The sequence below is a fragment of the Lepus europaeus genome, chromosome 4, assembly GCF_033115175.1.
Source record: "Lepus europaeus isolate LE1 chromosome 4, mLepTim1.pri, whole genome shotgun sequence".
Taxonomy (NCBI): Eukaryota; Metazoa; Chordata; class Mammalia; order Lagomorpha; family Leporidae; genus Lepus; species Lepus europaeus.
This window is the reverse complement of record NC_084830.1, coordinates 144,778,868-144,803,434: the sequence shown is the minus strand read 5'-3', so window position 1 is coordinate 144,803,434 and position 24,567 is coordinate 144,778,868. Positions and strand designations below refer to the sequence as shown.

Below are 24,567 nucleotides of genomic sequence, written 5' to 3'. Positions count from 1 at the left end.
GGCCCGCGGGGCGGAGCCCTGGCCCGAGGCGGGCGCTGAGCTGGTTGCAATCTGGGGTGGGAGCTGGTCCGTCCTTGAGGCCCAGGAGTGCAGTTCGGCCTTGTCTCGGGTGAGTGGGGGCCCCAGTGACCCCGTAACAAGAGACTCACTGCTCTTGTCACTTTGTGTGTGGGCCACACTGGCTGCCTGCGTGGTGGCCTGTGTCACCCGGTGGGGCTGCAGGGCTGTCAGGCTGCTGAGAAGGAGGGGCTGTGACCTGGCGGGGTGGGTGGACATCTGTGCCCCCTCAGTGTGGATCTAGAGGCCAGCTGGCCCAGGCCCACTCAACCCTTCGTGGCTGCCTTGGCAGGGTAGCCCGGCAGGGCCTGGTCTTGAGCCATAGGTGTGCTGTGGGCGGGGTGAGCCTGATGTCCATGGAACCGGCACGTGGTGGGGGAGGGAGGGAAGGAGTGGGCTGGTTTTCACCATGGCCCCCATCTCACACCAGCTGCTCCGCGGGGCCAGTGACCTTGCTGGAGCTCGGTCATCGGGCAGGCTGGGGACTCTCCCTGTGTGACCCCCCACCTTGATTTCCTAGGATCCTGCCGCCGTTGGAAGGCCCCCCGACACAGGCGTCCCCGAGCAGGCCTGCTCCTGGGGAGGGCTCCCCGCCCGACTGGCCGGAGGGCAGTCGCTATGACCTGGACGAGACTGACGCTTACTGGCTGGAGCTCATCAACTACGAGCTCAAGGAGATGGGTAGGCGGCCCGGGGTGCCGACGGGGCGTCTGGGCAGGGTGTCCGTGCAAGACCGGCTGTGGCCCCACCTGGGTCTTGAAGCTGCCTGGGCTCTCTGTGCCTCCTGAACTTGCTGCACCCGCTGAGGGTGGGGGCCAGCAGTAGACGTGGCTGGCAAGGGTCATGGGACTGTGTAGTAGGTGGGAATGTCCTTGGAACATTGGGACATGAGGGACGCACGGTGTGTAGGGGGGTAACACTGGGCCTGGTGAGTGGCTGGCTGTGGGCCTGTCGGCCAGAGCCTGCTCTGCCTACCCAGGAGGCACCTGCTGTGCCTTACTGAGCACCTGCAGAGGGGCCTGCAGGCACACGGCACACGCAGGGGCTCCGCATGGAGCCGCTGCATCTAGAGCCGCTTCCCACTGTTAGCGTCTACACACATGGCCGCACGCTCGCAGGCCCATGAGGCTGAGGGTCCTGGAGCTGAGGTGCGAGGTTGGAGGTACCTTTCTCAGGGCCCTCACCCCCTGGGCGGCCCTCCCATACCTCGGCCCTGAGTTGGCGCAGCCACAGAGCCGCATCCCATGCCGAGCTCTTGTCACTCGGCCATGTCCCCGCAGAGCGTCCGGAGCTGGACGAGCTGACGCTGGAGCGGGTGCTGGAGGAGCTGGAGACCCTGTGCCACCAGAACATGGCGCGGGCCATCGAGACGCAGGAGGGGCTGGGCATCGAGTACGACGAGGACGTGGTGTGCGACGTGTGCCGCTCCCCCGAGGGCGAGGACGGCAACGAGATGGTCTTCTGTGACAAGTGCAACGTCTGTGTGCACCAGGTGGGCAGCCGCCCAGTGCCAGGCACCCTGGCTCCGGGCACAGGGCCCGTTGAAGGAGGTGGGGGGAAGGCCGTGTCCCTGGGCTCAGTCCTGCCGGCCAGACTGGAGCACTTGCCTCCCAGCAGCCTCCCTCGGACCCCCTCTGCTGAGCACCCTGTCCCCCGACCTTCTTCCCTTGCCCCTCACTCATGAACCTACAAATAGGCAGCAGCACAGTGTAGTAGCTGAGAGCAGCCCCTGGAGCCAGGCTGCCTGGTTTCAAGTCCCTGCTCTGCCCTTTGTATGCTGTGTGACTTTGGCTCATTGCTTAACCTCTCTGGGCCTCTGTTTCTTCAATTTTTTTTTTTTTTTTGAGTTGTAATGGGGACTCAGTTGTTTACTGAGTTATTTGCTTACAGTGAAGGCTATAAGTCTGTGTTACCATCACTTTTTAAAAATTTTAAATGATTTAATATTCAAATATTTATAGTAAATAGGTAGAATCATTGCCTTTTATTTATGTATTTTTAAGTTTTATTTTATTTATTTGAAAGGCAGAGTTAAAGAGAGGAAGAGACATACAGAGAAAGTCTTCCATCTGCTGGTTTACCCTCCAGATGGCTGCAGTGGCCAGAGCTGAGCTGATTTAGAGCCAGGAGCCAGGAGCTTCCTCCAGGTCTCCCACGCGGGTGCAGGGGCCCAAGGACTTGGGCCATCTTCTACTGCTTTCCCAGGCCAGAACATTGGAAGTGGAGCAGCCGGGTCTTGAACTGGCACCCATAGAGAATGCAGGTGGTGGATTTACCCGCGACACCACAGTGCCGGCCCCGCTTTTTGTTTGTTTGTTTGTTTTAATATTTATTTATTTATGTGAAGAACAGGTTTGTGGAGAGAGAGAGAGAGAGTGAGAGAGAGAGGTGTTCCATCTGCTGATTCACTCCCCAGATGATTGCAACCACAAGAGCAGGGCTAGGCCAAAGTCAGGAGCCACTGGAATTCCTTCTGTACCTGTTACCTGGGTGGCCGGGATCCAAGCACTTGGGCCATCTCTGCTGCCTTCCCAGGAGCATCAGCAGGGAGCTGGATCAGAAAGGGAGCAGCTGGGACTCCACCCAGCACCCACATGGGACACTGGCATCACAGGTTAACCTGCTCCGCCACACCGCCGGCCCCCAGGTGCAGCCCGGCCATGGCGTCCCTCTTGATCTTGGGCCCCAAGTGTTGAGTGTCTCGGCTATTTTGGGCCTGACTTTGAGGCTGTCCTTGCTCGGTGCTGCGGGAATAGCCCCCAGGAGCTCAGAGGCAAGGGTGGCTTCATCTGCCTGGCAGGTAGTGGGCTGTGCCCCCCTCACCCGTGCCCATCCCTTCTCCCCCACGGCTCTCAGCCCCATATGTCCCTCCCACACTCCAGCAGGACTGGAAGGAGCCCTGGTTACAGATCCCTGCGCAGAAAGATGAGGGCCATGGCCTCGTCCCCAGGAAGCATGTATGGATTTTGTATGTGACTCTGAGGGTCCCGGGGCCCTCTTGAGGCCCTTCACTGGCTAGGCACCTCGGCTAATGTGACTTTCCACCCCACGGAGGGCCCACAGAGGACTGGGACGCGAGGACACTGCAGGCGTCCTGTGCAGGTGGAGCCTTGTGCTGGGACTCCTGGCTGGAGGCTGCACAGCGGTGGAGCTCGGGGCTGGGGCGGGGACCTCTCGCTCTGACTGTGGACCAGGCCCGAGACTCAGGACGTCCCCACTCGCTGTCTCCCCAGGCGTGCTACGGGATCCTCAAGGTGCCCACGGGCAGCTGGCTGTGCCGGACCTGCGCCCTGGGTGTCCAGCCAAAGTGCCTGCTCTGCCCCAAGCGAGGAGGAGCCTTGAAGCCCACCAGAAGCGGGACCAAGTGGGTGCACGTCAGCTGCGCCCTGTGGATTCCTGAGGTGGGCAGGCTGGGGCTGTGGGGAGGCGTCTGTGGATCTCAGAGCTGGGCCTGGGCAGGTCTCAGGCACCTGCCCGTGGGGAGCTTTTCCTGCGGACCTGGCCAGAGCTCCGGCGTTTCTGTTGGACAGTGGGGTTATGGGCCGCTGGGGGAGTCAGCAGGTGGGTCTGCTGCCTGGAAGTCCGGGCCCCGGATGTCAGGGAAGCGGGTTGTGGGGTCCGAGCAGACCGAGGCAGTAGTTCCCACCAAGGTCAAGTTCACGTCGCAGGCAGAAGTCACCCAGCCGACCTCAAAGACCAGCAGACCACTGTGGCTGGGGCTGGGGCTGGGACGAAGGGCAGGCCATGTCTGAGTCGAGGTGGGAGAGCCGTGGGCTGACAGACCCAGGGGAGCTCCCGGGACCCACCCTACCCCATCTTCCATAAAGGCCGAAATTCGCAGGCATCTCGGCCGCAGCCTTTGTGTGCCTTGACCCAGATTGAAGCCCCACAGCAGTGCTGCTGTCCCCGGGGACAGGCCAGGTGGCCCTGTCAGCTCGTGGCCTTCCCGTTCCTGGACTCGCAGTCTGCTGGCCCCTGCTGGGCCCACGTTGCAGGCTTGAGTGGCAGCAAAACAAAGGCTGGGATGAACTCTGCATGCACCCTGGGCTGGGCACAGCAGAGGGGAGAATTGATAGGGTCCTCTCTGGGGGGCCTCTTCCCTCCTCCACCGTGGGCAATGGGGGACAGATGTGGCCTGCCTCGGGGCCATGCCGTGGGCTGTGCCCAGTCCCCATAGGCGGCGCTCAGCAAAGGCACAGCCTCTTGGCCAGGTTGGGCCCTAGGACCCCACCCCCCAAGGAGACACTACGTGGAGGCCTTTGCTTTGTGCCCAAAGTACATAAAATAAGCCCCGGTTGTAACCAGAACCTGAAGGCTGGGGTGCAGAATAGAGGAGGTGCTTGTGTGTACCCCTGCATGTGTGTACCCTTAACACATGCACACACATACGCACACACTGAGGCAGCTCTGTCCCCAGGCCCCCACAGGCACACACGCTCACCCAGTCAGCCACACACACGCTGTGCACTCTCACACCTGCAGAAACACGGGCGGTTAGTCCCAGCTGAGCACCCGCTCAGACCCTCAGCTGTAGGTCAGCCTGGGAGTATTAGGAGGCACACGGATCTTGGAGCCATGCTTGTTTGGAGCGAGGAAGGAGTAGGCATTCACAGGCTTGGTCACCGCCCCCGCTGCCCACTGCCCGGTTTCAGCAGAGAGCCCTCCCGTGTGGGGGAACCCGTGCAGGCAGGCTGGGAACGAGGGGCCTTGATGCAGCTCCCTGTGTCCTGCCCAGGTCAGCATCGGCTGCCCCGAGAAGATGGAGCCCATCACCAAGATCTCGCACATCCCAGCCAGCCGCTGGGCTCTGTCCTGCAGCCTCTGCAAGGAGTGCACGGGCACCTGCATCCAGGTACACGGCCCACCTCACCCCAGCTGCAGGAGGCGCCCCTGTGACGCCTGGGAAGCGGGCAGCCGCCCCCACCCTCCCTGCCCACAGACCACCCTGGGCCAGGGAGATGTGGGACTGGGGCCAGAGCCAGGACCCCTCCCGGGCCAGGGAGGGGGTGCCCCGGAAGCCAAGGCTGGCCACTCCGTCGGAGCGTGCAGTGCCCCGGCTTTGGAGCTGGCGTGTGTGTGCTTGGTGAGCGCGCGCACGCTGCCCGCACGTTAGCTGTCAGGCTTGGCATGTGGCAGGGGCGGGAACCAGACTTCTGCTGGTTTCATAGTTCATAGAGTTCTGACACGGGCGTGGCTGCGCTGTTCTGTCTGTGCGGTGGTTTCCCAAGCTCTGGGGTGAGTCACGGTTCCCTGGAAAACCTGCCCGATGGATTGCTGGGCCCGCTCCCCAGAGGGTCTGCAGTAGGGCTGAGAATGCCCCAGGCACGCTGAGGGTGCAGAGTGAGAGGGGCCGTCCGTTGTCCCTCGCCACAGTTGACACTGCACCTTCACCCATGGGGCACACCTCGCCGAGGGTCTGTGAGAGCGGTGGCAGTGGCTGCCAGCAGCTGGCTGTGTTAGCACTGAAGCCGGTAGCCCTCCGAGGCTGGGTGAGGGGGTCCAGCCCCAAGCTGCCTGGGTCCGAGGACAAGCAAGAGGCCCCAGCGGGGATCCTCCTGCTGTAGGAGAAAGGTCCCCGCCTTAGATTGCACAGGAGGCCGTGACCCCAGTGTCTGCCTCTTGTTGGAATTCCTTCTTTTATGGTTTCTTTTTTTTTTTTTTTTTTTTTTTGACAGGCAGAGTGGATAGGGAGAGAGAGAGACAGACAGAGAGAAAGGTCTTCCTTTGCCGTTGGTTCACCCTCCAATGGCCGCTGTAGGCCAGCGCACCGCGCTGATCCGATGGCAGGAGCCAGGTGCTTATCCTGGTCTCCCATGTGGGTGCAGGGCCCAAGCACTTGGGCCATCCTCCACTGCACTCCCTGGCCACAGCAGAGAGCTGGCCTGGAAGAGGGGCAACCGGGACAGAATCCGGCGCCCTGACCGAGACTAGAACCCAGTGTGCCGGCGCCGCAAGGCGGAGGATTAGCCTAGTGAGCCACGGCGCCGGCCTCTTTTATGGTTTCTGATGCCCAAGTCATTTCGCCCGTGTAAAACCGCAGCATGTCCCCAGAGGGCTTTCCCAGTGCTCCCTGACCGCCGGCTCCCCTGGGTAGCTGGTGCTGCTCCCATCACCTTACCAGTTCCTCTGTCCCCACCTGCACCGGGGTCTCACCAGCATCCTGTGCTCTCAGGGGAGCCTGGGGACAGCCCCACGTCCTCTCCCACCAGGGCTGCCCTCACGCCTGACACTGCCCTTCCTCTCCCTCCAGTGTTCCATGCCTTCCTGTGTCACGGCATTCCATGTCACGTGCGCCTTTGACCATGGCCTGGAAATGCGGACTATCTTAGCAGACAATGACGAGGTCAAGTTCAAGTCGTTCTGCCAGGAGCACAGTGATGGCGGCCCGCGGGGCGAGCCCACAGCCGAGCCTGTGGAGGCCAGCCAGGCCGGCGAGGACCTGGAGAAGGTGACGCTGCGGAAGCAGCGGCTGCAGCAGCTGGAGGAAGACTTCTACGAGCTGGTGGAGCCGGCCGAGGTGGCCGAGCGGCTGGACCTGGCGGAAGCCCTGGTGGACTTCATCTACCAGTACTGGAAACTGAAGAGGAAAGCCAACGCCAACCAGCCCCTGCTGACCCCCAAAACTGACGAGGTGGACAACCTGGCCCAGCAGGAACAGGACGTCCTCTACCGCCGCCTGAAACTCTTTACGCACCTGCGGCAGGACCTGGAGAGGGTGAGTACCCTGCTGCCCGCTCACCCGCCTGTACGCCAGACTCAAAACGGAGCTCCGGCCCGGCAGGCCTGCCCAGGAGCTAGCCGTGGCTTCCGGGTCTCGGGCAGTCTAGGCTGACTGATACTTAATGCAGCCGACAAGGTTGTATGTAACTCTTGAGTTTGCATTGGCTTCTTCTCTCTGTGCTCTTGCAGGCCTGGAGAAGGCTGGGCACCCTGCCAAGGCCAGGAGGCTAGGGCCGGGACCCAGGCTTCAGACACCTGGTCTGGCCCTGCTTGGTCCTAACACTTGAGCTTGTATTGAGAGTCGAGTGCGAAGGCACTGGGGCTCCGCTCTGCGGTGCTGAGAACCTGGGCTGGGGAGAGGCAGCATGGCTGAACCAGCCTGGCAGGCAGGTGCGGGCCAGGGCGGGTGGACAGGTGTGGCTCCCCGGGGCTGCCTGACAGAGGCATGAGTGTGGGCTCCAGAACTGTGTGGCCTGGCATGGCAGCAGCCAGCGCGGTGCACCCAGGTGCGCCTGGAAGCAGCGGAATGTGCTGAGCAGGGGCCGACGCCCCACAGCGGGGACTTCCAGACCCTCCTCCTGGAGGTGGGTGCGGAATGGACGGTTTGCCTCAACCTCCTGGCCGTGTGCTGGAGACAGGACAGAAGGGGCCTTGGTGCATGGTTCTTTGGGGGCTGAGAGGACGCGGGATCCTGGATCTGTGGCACAGCCCCCTGAACCCCAGGGGCTGTTCTGCTCTCTTCTCTCTGCTACATTGAGTTCCAGGGCTCCAGAGCCTGCGGGACGGCATCAGGTGTCGTGGCAGGTGCAGGCACGTTCGCTCTCCCTACTCTCAGGCCCTGGTGGAGAAGCCTTGAGGGAGATTTCTGTGACCAGGGGCAGTTGCTCTTCTTATGTAGGCCTCAGCAGGCAGGTCTATAAAATGGGTAGAACATTGGGCAAGTGTTGTTCTGCATGGGGTAATAATAACACAGCGTCTCCACACTCTTTCACCCCAGGGATCTGCTCTGGGGCCTGGGAGGGAGTCCATTTCATGCCATCAGGTCTGAGGAGAGAGGTGAAGGTGGGAGAGGCTGATGTCCCTAGCCACCGCTGCCACCTGGGCAGCCCAGTGCCCGTGACATGAAGCAGGAGTGTGGGAGCCCTTCTCAGACCAAAGCTGAGTCCCAGCTCCAAGGATCCACGGTGCAAACCACTGATTGTCTTTTAAAAAAAAAAAAAAAAAAAAATATATATATATATATATATATATATATATATATACTTGTTCCATTTGTTTGAAAGCCAAAGTGACAGAAAGAGGGAGAGTCAAAAAGAGATCTTGCATCCACCGGTTCTCTCTCCAGACGGCCGCAGTGACTGGGCCAGGCCAAAGCCAAGAGCCTGGAACTCCATCCTGGTCTCCCATGCAGGTGGCATCTTCTGCTGCTTTCCCGGGTGCATTAGCAGGGAGCTGGATTGGAAGCGCTGCAGTTGGCAGCTCAACCCGCCACGTCACAGTGCTGGCCCCCGACCGCATTCCTGCTGTCTGCCACCAGGCCCCGGCCCTGGCCCCGCAGGCAGGGCTGTGGGGGGTAGTCAGGCCCTGGACAAAGGGCCTGGAGGGAGGACTTCCCCATGCTGTCCTGGAGTTGAGGAAACAGCCCACAGGGCTGACGTGACAGGAAGCCTCACAGGAACTTGTTTCCTGGAGTTTGAGCTCGGATTTGGATTTGAACCTGGGTGGGGGAGGGGTTGGGGTCAGGAAGAGAGATGTTGCCTCATTCTCCAGGCTGCAGGAGCTCCCTTGGCAGCCGCCTGGCCCCAGGTCGCTGGCACTGGTTGGCTGGTGCAGGCCCCGGGTCCCCCAGCAACCAGAGCTGCTGCACAGACCCCTCTGGAGGGGCATAGAGCCCTCCACCTCCAGGGGGTGGGCATCCCCCTCTCACCCATGTGCCAGGAAGCCGGTACCGCTGCCCGGGCTTGGGAGGGGCCTGGCGGGGCCGGCAGCAGCAGTGACGAGCAGGCTCCGGTGCCGTGGCCCCGTGCCGCTGACTTGAGTGAACGGACAATGCGGGGGAGGCTTTCCACACAGCCCCGCGGTGGGGGGTGGCCGGGCCCTGCCCGTGGCCCGGAGCCAGCAGCCCGGAGGATCCAGCCTGGGACTGGGCGCTGAGCCAGCGTGGGCCTCGCTCCAGCTGGGAGGCAGGGAAGGGCTTGCAGTCCCGACCTCGGGTGGGCTGGGTCCGTGTCCACTGCCAGCATGGCCTGCTCTGTGCCTTCTTTGTTTCGCTTTCCCTTTCTCTGAGCCTCAGGTTCTGCGTCTGGAAAGTGGGACAGAGGCGGCACTGTGCCCTGCACTCTAGGCCCTGGGGGTGGGCCCCGCTGTGGCCCCCAGGAGTTTGCCTCTTGGAAGAAGAGAGGCCCGGCCTTGTGCCGCACAGGTGGACTCCACGCCGCCCCGACTGGGAGGCCCAGTGCTGGGCCCAGGAGTCAGGTACCTCCCTGACGGATTTTCCCACGCCGTGGGGTTTCCACTATGAGGAGGAGGGGGCAGGACTGCTCCCTGTGTGCAATCCCACTTTATGGTCGGCCTGGAGGATGGGCTTTTCCTAAAAATTCAGCTGTAGGCCTCAGCCCTGCCAGGCGGCTCGGGAGACACGGCCACTGCAGCCTCCCAGAGTGATTCACAGCTGACAAAAAAATTGCAGCACTGACAGCCCGACGAGCACCGGCTGCGTCCCCTAGCAACCGTGCAGGCACGCGGGCTGTGCAGGGAGCTGCTGCCCGCTGCTCCACATCTCACCACGAGCCGAGCCAAGGGCCTGACCTGGCCCAAGGGGGCGCCCAGAGAGTGCAGATAGCCCTCAGACGCCACTGGAGACAGCCGGGGATTCCCCAGGGCCACGCTGCCACTGCCTCCCTCAAGCAGAGGCTCAGCGGGAACGGGGGCCTGCCCCCTCCCTCGGGCACTTGGCACCTGCCTCCCTGTGGCTTGGCCACACCCTGCTGACTGTCCTCAGTGCCTCGTTGAGGTCCCTTTGTCACCCCCCTCCCTCCCCCCGCAGCACATGCTCTTGCCCCACAGCAGGACAGAAGCCATGCCCTGCCCCAGGAGATCCTGGTGCTGAGCGAGTGAGTCCCCAGGCACCTGCTAGCCAGCCGGGGCAGGACACAGCCCTGTCCCTGCGTGGGACTTCCCCGGCCCTGCCTCTCCCGCTCCTGCTGGCAGCCTCACGCCCAGGCCCGCGCCTCCTCACGGTAGAGCCCTCTGGACCCGCTCTGCCTCCCTGCAGGCCACACGTGGTGTGGCAGAGGGGGGTCTCTGCGCAGCTCCCTTTTCTTCAGGTTAGCGTTGGCTCGTTCTGTCTGCAGATGGAACCCTCCCGCCCAGCTCCTCCACGCTCGCCCCCAGCTGTTTCCTGGAGGCCCACGTGGCTTTGCTTCCTAGAGTCCCACTCTGGCCGGGTTCCTGCCACCACCACCCCATCCCAGAGCCGTCCACCCAGGCCACCCAGCAGCCCTGCCTCTGCAGCCACGACCCCCAGGCTCTGAGCGCCTTGGTGGTGAACTCCTTCAGCTGCGATGCTCTGTCTGGGCCCCGCCCCCTCGCAGATGCTCCTCAACCCCAGGGGGCATTCAGGGCTGGAGCCCAGGCTCCGCCTCCAGCACCTACTTCCCAGCCTCACCCTGAGTCAGGGTCTGGTTCCAGCACCCACCTCCCTCCTGAGCTCTGGATCTGCAGGTCCCCTCCAGGGACCACCAGATTTCCCAGGCGTGAAGGGTCCAGTGTGGATCCCTTTTAGCTGTACACACCCAGCCGGAGGCCTGCCTGCCCCTAAACCCCACACCTGAGCTCTGTCTGCAAAGCTCGTTGATGGGAAAACAAACTCATCACGTCGGAAAACCTGAGCTACCAATCCCTGCCCTAGTTACTGGGGACTTTTCTGTTTGATTCATTTTTGTACTGTTTATTTTTTTTATTACAATGTTTTTTCTTCAATTGGAAAAAAAAAACCTGACAGCGTGAGGAGCCTGTTAGCTTGGGTGAACATCTAGGAGAGAGCAGTGCGTTGTCCACAAAAGCCATTGTGATAAAAGAATCATACATGCAGTATTCAGTGAAGCGTAGCTATGTCTCTAAGACTCTTGGGAGAAACTGGGGGGCGGGGTCACAGTGTGAGCAGTGTACCAACCAGGAGTGCTGGGTTCACAGAGAAGGCGGGTGTATTTATCCGTTTGTTGCAAAGGCAGAATGATACAGATTCCACACCCTCTGGTTCACTCCCCAGATGCCTGCAACAGCAGCTGGGCCTGGGCCCGGCCAAAGCCAGGAAGCAGGGACCCAAGCATTTGGGCCATCACCTGGCTGCGCTCCCAGGCACGTTAGCAGGTAGTCGGATCAGAAGCAGAGTAGCCGGGACTCAGACTGGCACTCCCAAATGGGATGTTTGCATCCTAAGCAGTGGCTTAATTTGCTTGTCCTTTAATTATCTCATTTGTATTCACCAGTGTGTATTATAAAACAAATATAGTCAGAACTTCTACTAGGGTAGAAAAAAAGTACCAGTAGAAGTTCTAATGTTTTTCCTGTATTGTGGTGTGTCGTCAAACCTCACTGGCCTCAGTGCTGTGGGAAATGTGTGTTTGAGGGCCCCACCCCCAGAGAGGACATTTTTATTAATTAATGGTTTTTTTAAGTTGATTTGAGAGACATACAGAACTCCCATCTGTTGGTGCAGTAGCCTGGGCTGGGCCAGGCTGAAGCCTGGAGCCCGAAACCCCACCCCAGAAGCTGAAATGGGTTGATAGCAAGCTAGGTGCTCTGATAAGGAATACAACCGTCTTAACTAGTTTCTTAACTGCTAGGCTGATCTCTCCCCTGGGAATCTGTGCTCTTTTTCTTTTTTAAAGATTGATTTATTTATTTTGAAAGTGTCAGAGGGAGAGACAGTGCTTCCATCCAGTGGTTCACTCCCCAGATGGCCACTACAGCCAGCGCTGGGTCAGGTGGGAGCCAGGAACCAGGAGCTTCTTCCAGGTCTCCCATGGGGGTACAGGGACTCAAGCACTTGGGCCATCCTCTCCTGATGTCCCAAGTGCATTAGCAGGGAGTTGGATCGGAAGTGGAGTGCCTGGGACTTGAATCGCCACCCACCCATATGGGATGCTGCATCCCAGGCAGCAGCTTTACCTGCTATGCCACAGCCCCAGCTCTGGGATTGTGTATTTTTAAGCAGCCACCCACCCCGTGACCTTGTCTCCAGACTTGCTGGAGCACTGTGGGTGGTACCAGGGGGTGACGACACGTGACTCCTGCTTCTCTCCACGGAGGAATTGCAGCTCTGGGCCTTCTCTCTGGTTCTTGCCTTTGGAGGTTGGGTTTGAGGGTAGGGTAAATGCTTGGGCGACTCTAAATGACCACATCAGCGGGAGCTGGGCCAGGCTGAAGCCAGGAGCTTCATCCGGGTCTCCCACGTGGGTGGCGGGGCTCAGCCACCTCTGCTGCTTTCCCATTAGCAGGGAGCTGGGTCCACAGTGGAGCAGCCGGGACCTGAACTGATGCCCACATGGATGCCGGTGCAGCATGCAGCAGGTTTTTTTGTTTTGTTTTGTTTTGTTTTTAAGATTTGTTTATTTATTTATTTGAAACGCAGAGATACAGGCAGAGACAGAGAGAGAAAGAGGTCTTGCATCCGCTGGTTCATTCCCCAAATGGCCACAATGGCAGGAGCTGAGCCAATCTGAAACCAGGAGCTTCTTCCAGATCTCCTACGTGGATGCAGGGGCCCAAGGACTTGGGCCACCTTCCAGTGCTTTCCCAGATGCATTAACAGAGAGCTGGATCAGAAGTGGAGCAGCTGAGTCTCCAACTGGTGTCCATATGGGATGCCGGCACTGCAGGTGATGGCTTTACCCGCCGCGCCACAGTGCTGGCCCCTCTAACATTTTTTTAAGCCATGTCACCCTAGGGGTTACCACCTCCAATGCCAGCATCCCATATGAGTGCTGGTTCAAGTCGTAGCTGGTCTACTTCCCCTCTAGCTCCCGAAGCAGCAGAAGATGGCCCAAGTGCTTGGGCCCCTACCATCCTCGTATGAGACCTGGAGAAAGGTCCTGGCTTCACCCTGGCCCAGACCTGATCATTGCAGCCACGTGGAGAGTGAACCAGTGCACGGAAGATCGCTCTGTCTGTCTCTCTAATCTGCCTTTCCAATAAATAAGTTTTGGGAAAAAATGTTTGAAATGTTGTACGCATTGGCCAGTTTGCTTCCGTGCTCACTGTGTGGTTTTTCAGCCTCTGAAGTCGCCACGATCCATCCCCACCCCTCTCCCCACTGTCCTCACTGCCCCTAGGCTGTGTGACCACTAGAAAGGAAGTGGTCCCAGGGGCCCGAGTCCCAGTGCCAGCCCCCTCCTCCCTTGCCTGCCATGCCTCTGCTCATGGTCCCCTTGACACCGTAGCCACACCATCCGGCTCTGACCCTGCCCTGCCTGGCCGTCCCAGGATTCCCTGTGCTGTGCCCCAGCTGCTGCGTGATCTGCTCCTTTGTCTAAGAGGCCTTGCTCGGTGCTCTGGGTCAGGACTACCAGGTCCTGGCAGGATCTGATCAGTTACTGTGCCCTGCTGGGTGACAAACCCTGCAAAGAAAGGGACCCCAGTGCTCCACCGTGAGCCCGAGAGCCCTTCCAGCCCAGCATCAGGGGGCTCAGGTGTGGAGAGGAGGCCATGGTTTGATAGGACATTGGGCTGTGCTGGGAGGCCAAAGCAAGGATTCAACGGCTGGCCCCAATGGCTGCAGGCAAGGGCTGCCCCTTGGGAACTTGTGCTGGCCACGGGGCTCAGTGGTGGATGGAGCCGTGGCCCCGTGTTCGTGGTGTCAGCTGGGGCTGCGTTACTGGCATGGAATGCAATGGAATGCGCTTGTGGAGACCTGGGGCTGGAGCAGGCTGCCTTCTGTGACCTCCCGTACAACCGCCAGGCTCAGGAAAGGGGGGGGGGACGGTCACACCCAGCGGATGCCTGCCCACCGCCACCTGCGGGCCAGGACAGACCAACAGGAACCAGATGTCACTCCCCAGGCAGCTTGAGATGTGAGAACTGAACTCGGCCTTGAAGGTGGACCCCAGAAGGAGACAGACCGACTCCTGCCTGGTGCACAGACCCTGGCAGGACTCGGGTTCAAGGGCCAGCTGTCTGTGTTGCCGAAGGCTCCATCCTGAGCTGCAGACCAAGGAAGTGTCCCAGGGACGGGTTCTGGTCTTGGCCCCAGAAGGGTGACCCGCCCTGGGAGCAGCTGGTGACGAATGTTGCATCCGCGGCAGATGTCAGAGGAGCAGACAGCAGCCTGGGCCATGGACCACGTGCTTCTGACCAACTGGGGGTGGTCTTCAGGCCTGGGGAGGGGAGTGGGGCTGTTCCCAGCCGGCCGAAGGGAGTTCCCGAGGCCTCTGCCCTGTGTGCTGAGGAGTCGTGCCACTGTGGCCACGTGGGTGTGGGAGTCTTGGCCAGAGCGCTGTGGGCCCGGCTCAGATCGCGGGGCACCGCCAGCTGTACCCAGGTGGTCAGCACTACCTATGTGCTCAAGCCGTTGGGCTGGGGCTCACCGTGGCTCCAGGTGCGGACCGTTTGTGCCCTGGATAGGTGGTGGCCTTTGCCTTGGTGCTTGTGGCTGAAGAATTCCCCTGGGAGGCCTGGGAGGACCCCCCTGAGCCGTCGGCCGCTGTGGACACGGGAGACGGGAGACGGGCTGTGTGGCTGACCTGGCTCAGGAGCGAGGGCCTGCGGGAGGAGGGAGGTGGAGCTGCTGGGGCGCTCACAGGCGCTCTCCCTGCGTGCTGCGCTCAGCCAGGACCCAGCGCCGAGGCCGTGCCTGGCCCTGTGGTGTGGGTCAGAGACGCGTGCAAGGGCTCAGGACACACGTGGGGTCTGGGAGTCGGTTCGCAGGTGTTGCAGGCAGTGTCAGCGGTGGTGGCGGCCTCTGCCCTGGGTGTGGTCTGCACAAGCGGCCTGGCCTCTCTCCCAGTGTGGAGGCCTCCGCGTGCCGGGTTGTCCGGAGCGGCTGCTGTGAGTAAGGTGGGCCGTCTCTTGTGTCTCCCCAGGTTAGAAACCTGTGCTACATGGTGACCAGGCGCGAGAGGACGAAGCACGCCATCTGCAAGCTCCAGGAGCAAATATTCCACCTGCAGATGAGGCTCATTGAACAGGATCTGAGTCGAGGTAGGCACACCGTCCTGTGCGCGCGCGCCTGCCACCATGTGTGTGTCCATGTGGGCCTGGGTCCCGGGGAGGGGTGTGCGTGTGGCTCAGGGGCCACCACTCACCGCCAGCCTCCACCACCCAGTGAGGAGGCCTGGACAATCCTAGTTGTGTGTCAGCAGCAAGGAGCCAGCAGGTGGGTAGTGGGCACCAGACCTGCCTGCAGAGAGCTTTCCGGTCCGCTGGGCACCGGTGTTTCCGGAGCTGCCCGGCGGGATGTGGGCCCTGGGTCAGCCGCAGGCTTCGCTCTTTCTCTTCTCTCGCCATCACATGCGTTTAGCAGATGGGGAGGCCAGAGGCCGAAGCACTGGTGTGCACAGGCCCTTCCCAGAGTGCCTGGGAGGAAGCGCGGCTTTAGCTGCGGGAGCTGCGCCCCGATGTCGCATTGCCGGGCGGCAGACCCAGCTGGGGGCGGACAGATTTTGGGACAGGGCTGCCCCTGCCACATCAGCCCTGGGTCAGGTAGGGAGATGAAGGAGGAGAGCAGCAGGGCCGTGGTTGGAGGCAGTGACTAAGAAACGGGTACTTCCAAGTCTGGGTGCGGGGTCGGGGCGGGTCACAGCCATGCAGAGTTCACCCTGTCTCCAGACTGGTGGCTGAAGCATTCCGGGCTCCCTGTCTGCTGTCTGGTCACTCGCTGAGCACTGGCCAGGGACAGGGTTCCTGCCCTCGGCGAGGTCGCCATGTAGAAAGGGAAGTGGCGTCCTGGAGGCTGCATCCAGTGCTCCGGGACAGAGGAATCCAGGAAGGCTTCATGGAGGCGGTCATGCTGGGACAGCCCATCTCGGGCGGGGCAAGAGCCGGGAGGGTCCGTGGCCCCGTGGTGGGCCTGGAGGCGCAGCAGCAGGCAACCCTTTGTTCAGGGCAGGGCGGTTCGCTGAGGAGAGTAGTTCACCCCAGGCGAAGCTCCTGCCCCCGCAGTTGTAACACTTGACCCCTGGCCTGGGGGCCGGAGGTGATGTCTGGGCCTGGAGCTCACGGAGTGGAGGACAAGGCGAAGACCCAGCATCTTTGGAAACCTAGAAACCAGAGGCTGGCGTGCAGCTGGCACGCTGCAGCTGGGCACAAGGAGGATGTGGCACCTGGCGGGAGCCGAGGGGGACCAGGGCCAGGTGTGCGAGGCCGTGTGGCCTGGGCAAGGAGCTCAGACTCCTGAGACACTGTATCCAGGCATCAGTCCCATGGTAGGGAGGAGGAGCCCATGGCCTGGCCAGAGGCTGTGCAGGGAGCTCCTGCAGAGCCACGGCCACACCCCCGGCCTTCTCCTCAGTCCCGTGCAGGACGCCCTCCTGCGTGCGGCCCAGGGGCCATGGAGGAGTCTCGCAGCCCAGGCTGCCCTGCACCTGACTCCCTGAGTTCCAGATGCGAGGCCCCGCGGTGTGCTCTGTCCACCTCTATGGCCTGGCACTCGGGACCTGGCCTGTCTAGACTCTCCCAAGGCCTGGGGCTCATGTGGGTTGGACTACATGGCCCTGGCGCTCCAGGGGCCGCCTCCGTGGCCCTGTGCCCACCTCAGGGGCAGCAGCAGCAGTCACCCCACTCTCCCAGCCCAGCTGTCCCCTGCCTCAGCACCGAGGAGGGTGAGCGCTGGCTGGGGGAGGGTGCTGGTCGTCGCTGCTCTGGGTCATCGTCTCCCTCCCATCCACCTGCAGAGCGCTCCGGGAGGAGAGCCAAGGGCAAGAAGAGTGAGTGCAGGAGGAGCAGCCGCGAGGGCCCCAAAGACAGCCCCGAGAAGAAGGAGAAAGCCAAGGCCGGGCCCGACTCGGTCCTGGGGCAGCTGGGTGAGTGAGGGCCCTGCTGCCATGCAGGCTCACGCTATCGCCCCGCCTATGCCGACCCCACAGAGCAGGAGACCCAGGCCCTTCCTTGTCGGGCGCTCACCTGGAGCTACCCAGTGTCCAGCGGGTCTGTGTTGTCCCTGTGCCCTCCAGGAGCCCTCCGGGGTCCTGCCTCCCAGGATGTCCCACGCATCCTGAGAGCAGTCTGGGGCCCCCTCTGGGCCTTGCCCCCAACACAGCATCAAGGAAGTGACAACTTGGGTGTCCGTGGGGAAGCCCAGTGTCACTGGCTGCACCCTGCTGACTCCTTTATCCAAGTTCCTGCTCCAGAGCCCTAGTGGGCAGTGTGCGTAGTGATCCGGCGCCCTCTGCTGGCCTCCCTGCCTCTGTGCTGGGTGTTAAGTCCTCTCACCAGCATGGGAAGGGGCAGCCCACATTCTCACTTTCTAGCCACTCTGCAGGTGGCTCCAGTGCAGGGGCAGGATGTCCCCTGGGAGAAGGGGATGTGTGGCATGGACCCCGCCCTCTGGTGCTGCTGGCAGAGGGGAATGGACAGGAGCAGATTGCTTGCCTGGGTCTGGCCCAGAGGGGAGGGGAGAGAAAGGTGCACAGCTGTGCTGGGGCTGTCTGGGAGGGCTTCCTGGAAGAGGTGAGGGATACCACTGGCGGCGTCTCACCCGCCTCCTCTCCCTTGCCAGGCCTGTCCACCTCGTTCCCCATCGACGGCACCTTCTTCAACAGCTGGCTGGCACAGTCAGTACATATCACGGCGGAGAACATGGCCATGAGCGAGTGGTCGCTGAACAACGGGCACCGCGAGGACCCCGCCGCAGGGCTGCTGTCGGAGGAGCTGCTGCAGGACGAGGAGACGCTGCTGAGCTTCATGCGGGACCCCTCCCTGCGGCCCGGCGACCCCGCCAGGAAGGCCCGCGGCCGCACCCGCCTGCCCGCCAAGAAGAAGCCCCCGCCGCCCCCGGACGGGCCTGGCCCACGGACGACGCCGGACAGGCCCCCTAAGAAGCCCTGGGCGCAGGATGCGTGCAGCGGCAAGGGCGGGCAGGGGCCGCCCGCCAGGAAGCCGCCGCGGCGGACGTCTTCACAGCTGCCGTCCAGCCCTGCTGCTGGGGACTCTCCCGGCCCAGCAGCCCCCGAAAGCCCCCCACCGCCGGCCCCCGAGACCCCAGACGAGGAGGCCCTGATGGCCGCCGACTTGAATGTCCAAGTGCCTGGCCCTACAGTGAGTCCCAAGCCCTTGGGCCGGCTCCGGCCGCCCCGAGAGAGCAAGGGGTCCCGGAGATCGCCGGGCGCCAGGCCCGATGCTGGGACAGGACCACCTCCTGCCACGGCCCCTAGGCCGAAGGTCAGCCTCCACTTGGATCCCGAGACTGATGGCTACTTCTCTGACGGAGAGATGAGCGACTCCGACGTGGAAGCCGAGGCTGGCGCGGTGCAGCAAGGGCCCCGGGAGGCGGGGGCTGATGAGGTGGTCCGCATGGGGGTGCTGGCCTCGTAACTCACCCCTGGCCCTGCCCCGGGCACCCCATCCCCCCACGGCCTCAGCCCAGTCACAACTGCCGTTTCCAGTCTCTGCTGAGTGTCCCAGACCCTCGAGGCCGTCGCTCTCGTGGGTTTTCTTTTTAATTCCAAGCGAGTTTTGAATTCCACACTGTCGTCTCCTCTGTGCTGGCCTAGAGATCTCCTTCCACTGCTCTGGCCGCCGGGACCGTGCCAGGTCCTGGGCGCCGTCCCTGCCCGGCCCACGCCATGTTGCTGGGCTTCTGGCTTGGCCAGAGGCGAGGAGAAGCACTCAGGACCCCAGCCCGCTGCCACTGGGTGACACAGACTGTCGTTTGGGCATTATTTCACGGCAGATGGGCCAGCCCAGGCCTACCCCGCCTTGCCCCCAAATCCCACTGGGGCCCGTTTTTTTTTTTTTTGGGGGGGGGTCCTGCTGCACTCCACTGGTCCCCAAGGAAATACAATAAGCGACCCCCAGCCAGAGACTGCTCACTGTCACAAGCACAACGAGTCTGTTTTTGAGAAAGCACTGACGGGGTGCAGGGGCCTGCGGGTTCCTGGGGAACCGGCAGCTCCTCCTGCCCGGCCCGCCCCCCCCCCCTCGCCGCTCTGCCCCCGCAGCGCCCGGCCCAGCGGCTCTGGAAAGGGGCTCCTACAATCCTTGAGCTGTGCTGCTTACTCAGGGGACTCCCACACAGCGGCCTCCAGTGCAGGAGGCCGCCCGGGAGGGCCAGTGCCCAGCCGGGGCGTGGGACTCGGACCAGCCCCCCGCAGAGACTCTGGGGCTCCAGCTCCCTTCCTCCGGGGCCAGTCTTGGCCGCAGTCCGGTCACTCCCAGCCAGAGCTGACCAGACCGGACCGTTCGCCTTTTCAAGTTTCCTAGTCCTGCTAAGAGATGAGCTTCTTCCTTGGTTTCCTCTTGGAAACCTCTCCTTCCAACAGGCAGTGGGATCCCGGGGCCCTGGGTGGGCCGCTGCCGGCCCGCTGGGGCTGGCCAAAGTCTGGGGACGTTCCCGTGTTCTCTGTCCGTCCCTCCGAGCCTTAACCCCCTCTCCCACCCGTGCCCTGCCCCTGCCCCACCCCCACGGTCCTGCCTTCCACCCCACCCTCCTGCCCCACCCATGTAGGTCCCAGGTGTGGCTTTGAAGAGCCGAGTGGAGTGGCCCCAGGGTGATAGCTCAGGGAACAAACAAAAAGGAATTCCGTGAAAACATTGTTTTTTTCTTTTATGAATTACTCCGGGGTCACTTCTGCCACTGGTGAAGCCAGAACATCTCCAGCAAGAACCTTGCAAAAGTCCAGTGAATCAGTCGAATCATTCTATGGATGCCAAAGAATATTTTGACCATAACACAGCACAGCCCGGACCTGACAACTTGTCACTTGGACTTTTTGTCAAGGGAGTTCTCGAGCGACAAAGGCCGGAGACACGCACGCACACACGCACGGAGACAGGCTGAGCGCGCGCGGGACAAGGCTTCCCTGCTGCTCACTTGGAGCTGGGTGTTGGGTTCAGATCCTGGGCTGGGCGCACTGTGAGCTTCCCCGGACTCGCACTCAGCATGGGGAGAATCCCGACGGTGAAACCAGCATGGAATCGTTTTTACCCTGTGGTCCCCCCCACCCGCGACCCTGACCCAAGAACACAGAGCAAATAACGGCCGGGGGACAGCCTGCCGCGCGGCCACCCCCGACTCCACAACTCAAGGTACGACAGTGGCATAGTCGTCATGGACACTCAGTTTCATGTGAATTTCGCAAAACAGGAAACAAAGATACTGACTAAGTTCAGGCAGGGGCACGGGTGTCTAGTCCGAGTGGACCCCGAGGGAGCGGGTGAGCGTGGGGGCCCTGGGCGTTGGGAGGCCAGGAGCTACTGCATAGTTAGCCCGCCAGCCCGCCTGCCTGGGCAGTAGTGACCAGTGCAGTGTCGGCGTAAGCATCCCACCCCCAGTCTGTTTACTGCCTTGAAACAGCCCTTCTCCCTGGGCCCAGCAGCTCTCCGAGCCTGGCTGCTGGGCCGCCTGGTCTGGCCCCATGGCAGGCAGGGCGCGGAAAGCTTAGAGAACAACCGAGCCCTGTGCAGGGGGCCGGTCCCGCGCCCCCTCCCCTCTCCATGCCACCGGGCTCCGTGGGGGCCTCTGGGGGCTGGGGTCGGTGGAGGGTTCAGGAGAGAGCACCTGGCCCTTCCTCGGGCTGTCGCTGGGGCCGGCAGAGCCCCGGGCTGTGGGAGGCGGGCTGGCCGCTGGGCTGCCTCACTGCCATGTCAGCTGCCTGCACCCCGAGGGAGGCCCCACGGCGCAGGGGGACCAGGATGCCAGTCTCCAGGCCCTGACCCCTTGGCCTGCCTCCCATCAGCCACGGCCCCTCCACTGCTTTCCTGGCCTGCTGTCCACGGTGTAGAGGGCCTCGCCGCCCCGAGACCACATCTGCCCACATTGGTTGCCTCCTGGCCGGGAGGCAGCAGCTGCTCCGTAACTCATTCTGGCTGTTTTCCCACATTTCCACCAGTCCTGGTCGCCTACCTGACCTCCTGCCCCCTCATCACGTGACAAAGGATAATGTGCAAGGAAAAGTATTTTTCTGCGTCGTAACTGTATTTTGAAACAAGTGGGAAGAAGAAAGGCAGAATGCTCGCTGTCTCAGACCAGCGCCGCCTGTGGGGCGTGCGTGAGCGTTTGTGGCAGAGGAGCCTCGGCCTCCTTGGGGAAGCTGGAGGGTGGGGTTCGCGTGTCTGTGGCTGGGGCAGTCCGCCTAGATTCAGCTGCCCGGCTCTAACTGGCAGCAGCTGGACTTGGCATTGCCTTGCTCCCTGCCAGGTGTGGCCAACCTCTGCCCATGCCCGACACTCTGCAGAATGATCTGGAACCCTCGGGGAGCCGCTCCCCCGTGCCCCGGCCCGGCTGGCCATATTGGCCCAGGAGCCAGGGCTGGAGCCCGAGCCCTCCGGTTTTCTTTAAGGCACTTTGCCACCTTCTCCCTCAGTCGCACACCTGTGCTCCGGATGGTTGGGGGCGGTGGGGGGGTGATATGAATGTCACAGGAGGAGACCCCTTCTGTCTTTGTTTCAAAGAAAGTGATGTGCCATTTGTTAATATACAAGAGAAATATTGAAAATATATTGAAAAGAGCAATTTAAATTATTTTTGGCTTATGTTGCAATATTTATTTTCTTGTATTAGAAAAGATTCCTTTGTAGAGAAAAAATGTATTTTTCATTACCGCAAAGACCTATTTCTCCTTTTTGTACATTGTCCATGTTCGCACCCCTGAACGAGCAATAGAATGTACGGTGGCCTGCGTGTGGCTGCCGCCCGCTGTGCCCTGCATGTTGCCGCTGCTGCCTCGCTCCCAGCCCCATCCCGTCCTCACTCACCGGGGCGTCCGGATCCCGGCCCCGCCAGGGCCTGTGTCTCACGGAGCCCTTTGCACTCCTCGTGTGTTGGCAAACGCAGTTAATAAAGCAATGTTTTCTGTGCTGGCTGGTGTGAGGCTCCGTGGGGTGTGCCGGGGTGTGCCGGGCCGGCGGAGGGCATTCTGGGCGATGCATGGCGGGGGTGGGGCTGTGCTCCGAGGGCGGGCTTGCATTCGATCCTCCGTGCTGGCCCTTGTGGTTTGGAGACCCAAGGCCCTGCTCCTGGCGGAGGCAGGACTTTGCCCTCTCTGTGCGACCTCAGGAGGGCCTGCCAGGGTCGTCTGCCCTGAATCTGCAGGTTCTGCCTGGGTCTGTTACTCGCTCATTGTGCACTGAGCACCCAGGCCGCGCCCAGCACGGAACCAGACCTGCAGGCCGCTCTCAGTCCGCTGGCGACTCCGGGGAGCAGCTGAGGCCTGGGCTATGCAGGCTTGGGGGGACTTCACGGAGGGTTTCTCTGTAGGAAACGATGCCATTCATTCGTTCATTCATTCATTCAATGTCTGACCAATGGCCTCACTGCCAGCCAGCGTGCAGGGTTGTGTCCTGTGCTTGTTACCAGGGCCCTGCCTTGCATTTTCCAGGCCTGAGGGGTCCACAGTTGCTGGCAGAGGGCTCTGCAGGTGCAAAGGTCATCAAACCATGAGAAGGCTCTGGAGTGTCGTCTCCCGCCGAGGCCCACTGGGAGGCTGCGTGGGAAGGAAGCTGGCTCTGGGGCGGCCAACCTGCCTCAGAGAACTCCTTCTCCTCCCAGACCTGGGCCACTGTGCAGGAGGCACTGGAAATAAACCTCGACTGGGGGCTGGGTGCGCCCTGGGTGCCTGTGGAGGGAGACCCCTCCCTGACAGGCCACACCTCCCTGTCTCAGCACCACCCCAGGATCCGGCAGCCTCAGGATCACTCAGCACATCGCTGGTGGGAAATGAGTGCCGTCCTGAGGCTCAGCCACCCGGCTGTGGCGAGGGGCTTCCAGCTCTGTGGCCGGCTGCCCTGGTCTCAGCACCCAGCCTTCCCCTCTGCCCACAGCCCACACAAGACGAGGCCCATGGTGGTCTGGTGAGGCCACAGTGGCCTGGAAGACGTGCAGGGGTTCTGCTGTGAGACCTGCACCTGCCCTACACCTGGCCCTGCTGGTGAGTGCGGGCCCAAGGCCAAGGCCGCTGCAGGCCTGAGGCCACCTTGCTCAACAGAAATAGCCACATAGGGCGCACTAACAGCCACAGTTTTTGTTTTTTTGTTCTCTTTTTTTAATTTGAAAGGCAGAGAGAGAGAGAGAAAGGTCTTCCATCCATGTTTCACTCCCCAAATGGCTGCAATGGCTGGGGCTGGGCCAGGCAAAGCCAAGAGCCAGAAGCTTCTTCCAGGTCTCCCATGTGGATGCAGGGGCCCACTTGGACCATCTTCTGCGGATTTCCCAGGCCATTAGCAGGGAGCTGAATCAGAAATGGAGCAGCTGGGACTCGAACCAGTGGTCACATGGGATGCCTTAACCCCCTGCACCTTAGCGCCAGCTCCCAGCCACAGTTTTTAAAAGGGGGGAGAAAACCAGGTAACATGGATGTTAATGCCATATTTAACACCTGAAGTCCAAAATATGAGCGTTTAACCATGTAACCACCGAGTCATCCAACATCACTGGCACTGCCCCATGCCAAGCCTGCCAGTCCACAGTGTCTTGTACCGGTTGAAGGCACTTCTCCTTCTGGCCCAGCCACATTTCTGGAGCTCAAACCACATCACGCGGCAGCAACAGCCCCACATGCCCTCAGCCTTCCCCCTCGGCTGCCTGGGAGGGAGGCCACGGGGACCCCCACCCCTTCCCAGGGGAGAGCAGGAGGCCGAGGGGCAGCCCGAGGCCTCGCTGCCTGCACTGCCCCCAGAGAGGGGCTGGACGTCTCAGGTGCCCTGTGCGGGCCAGGTCTCTAACAGGCAGAACAGGGATGGGAGGGGCGGCCCAGCACCCCCCCCTCGCAGTGCAGGGTGGAGCATGACCCCTGCCTCCGGGTGGCCACGTGCTTGGCTGATGGCTTTCAGGTGGGCTTGTGGGCGGTCCTGGCGTGGGGGGCGTGCCCTCGGGAGGCCGTCCTGGCCCGAGAGGAGATGATTAGGCTCCAGGCGCCGAGGCTGACCACCACGGCCTGGCCTCGCCGCGAGGTCCTTCCGCCTCCCCCGGCGCCCAACCCACGCTCCTGGGCAGTGAACCTCCAAACGGTGAGCAAGAGACTTCCCTCCTGCCGCTTCCCCCTGGTGGGGACCACACGCCCCCTGAGAGGGAGCCCCGAGTGCCCAGAACTCGCCGGCACGTGCTGCCGGGGAGGGGGCGGCAGTCGCGGGAGGAGCCGGGCTTCCTCGGCGCCCCCCACCTGACGCGCCCTGAACTCCCGCAAGGCGAGGTCTGCGGCGCCACCTGCTGCCCGCCGCGGCTCTCCGGAGCCCACAGGCCCGGGCTCCCCCTCGCCCCACCGGGCTCCGGGTGGACAAGGGTCTTCTCCGTCGGCCTTCGGGGCAGGAAGGCGGTGAGGGGTCCGACGCCGGCTGGGACCTCAGGCGTTTGCTGGGGCCTGCTGGGTGCCCGGCCCTGGCTGGGGTGGCGAGGCCGTGGGGAGCGGCCCTACCTGCTGTGGCTGTTCCAGAGAGGAAGCCAGCCTCCAGTGGGCCTCAGCGTGAGCGCTGTGACCTGCTCGGGCAGGCCCCGTCCCTCCGCAGCCGCTGTCCGGGCCCACGGCGGCCAGCGGACGCAGCACGGACCCAGGTTCAGCCTCACTGGCACTCAGGGGCCCCCTGCGGAGTGAGGTCGGCTGGAGACCGCCCGCCGCTCCGGTCACCGCGGGAGCGAGCGAG

The 24,567-nt window shown here is 62.2% G+C and overlaps 1 protein-coding gene across 12 annotated transcripts in view; it reads left to right on the top strand.

The window, feature by feature from the left end:
• JADE2 (jade family PHD finger 2) overlaps nt 1-21,783 on the top strand; it is a 126,693-nt gene extending 104,910 nt beyond the window's left edge. For 10 of the 12 annotated variants that reach the window (XM_062189129.1, XM_062189128.1, XM_062189127.1 and 7 more), the window contains 8 exons: nt 578-738; nt 1,338-1,549; nt 3,291-3,458; nt 4,793-4,909; nt 6,308-6,772; nt 14,859-14,976; nt 16,668-16,796; nt 17,492-21,783. In XM_062189129.1, the coding sequence (XP_062045113.1) occupies nt 578-738; nt 1,338-1,549; nt 3,291-3,458; nt 4,793-4,909; nt 6,308-6,772; nt 14,859-14,976; nt 16,668-16,796; nt 17,492-18,306 (2,185 nt within the window). In that variant the 3' untranslated portion in view covers nt 18,307-21,783. The remainder of the gene's footprint in view (nt 1-577; nt 739-1,337; nt 1,550-3,290; nt 3,459-4,792; nt 4,910-6,307; nt 6,773-14,858; nt 14,977-16,667; nt 16,797-17,491) is intronic. The other 2 variants (XM_062189136.1, XM_062189138.1) reach the window with 2 other exon arrangements.
• Nucleotides 21,784-24,567: the final 2,784 nt, after the last annotated feature.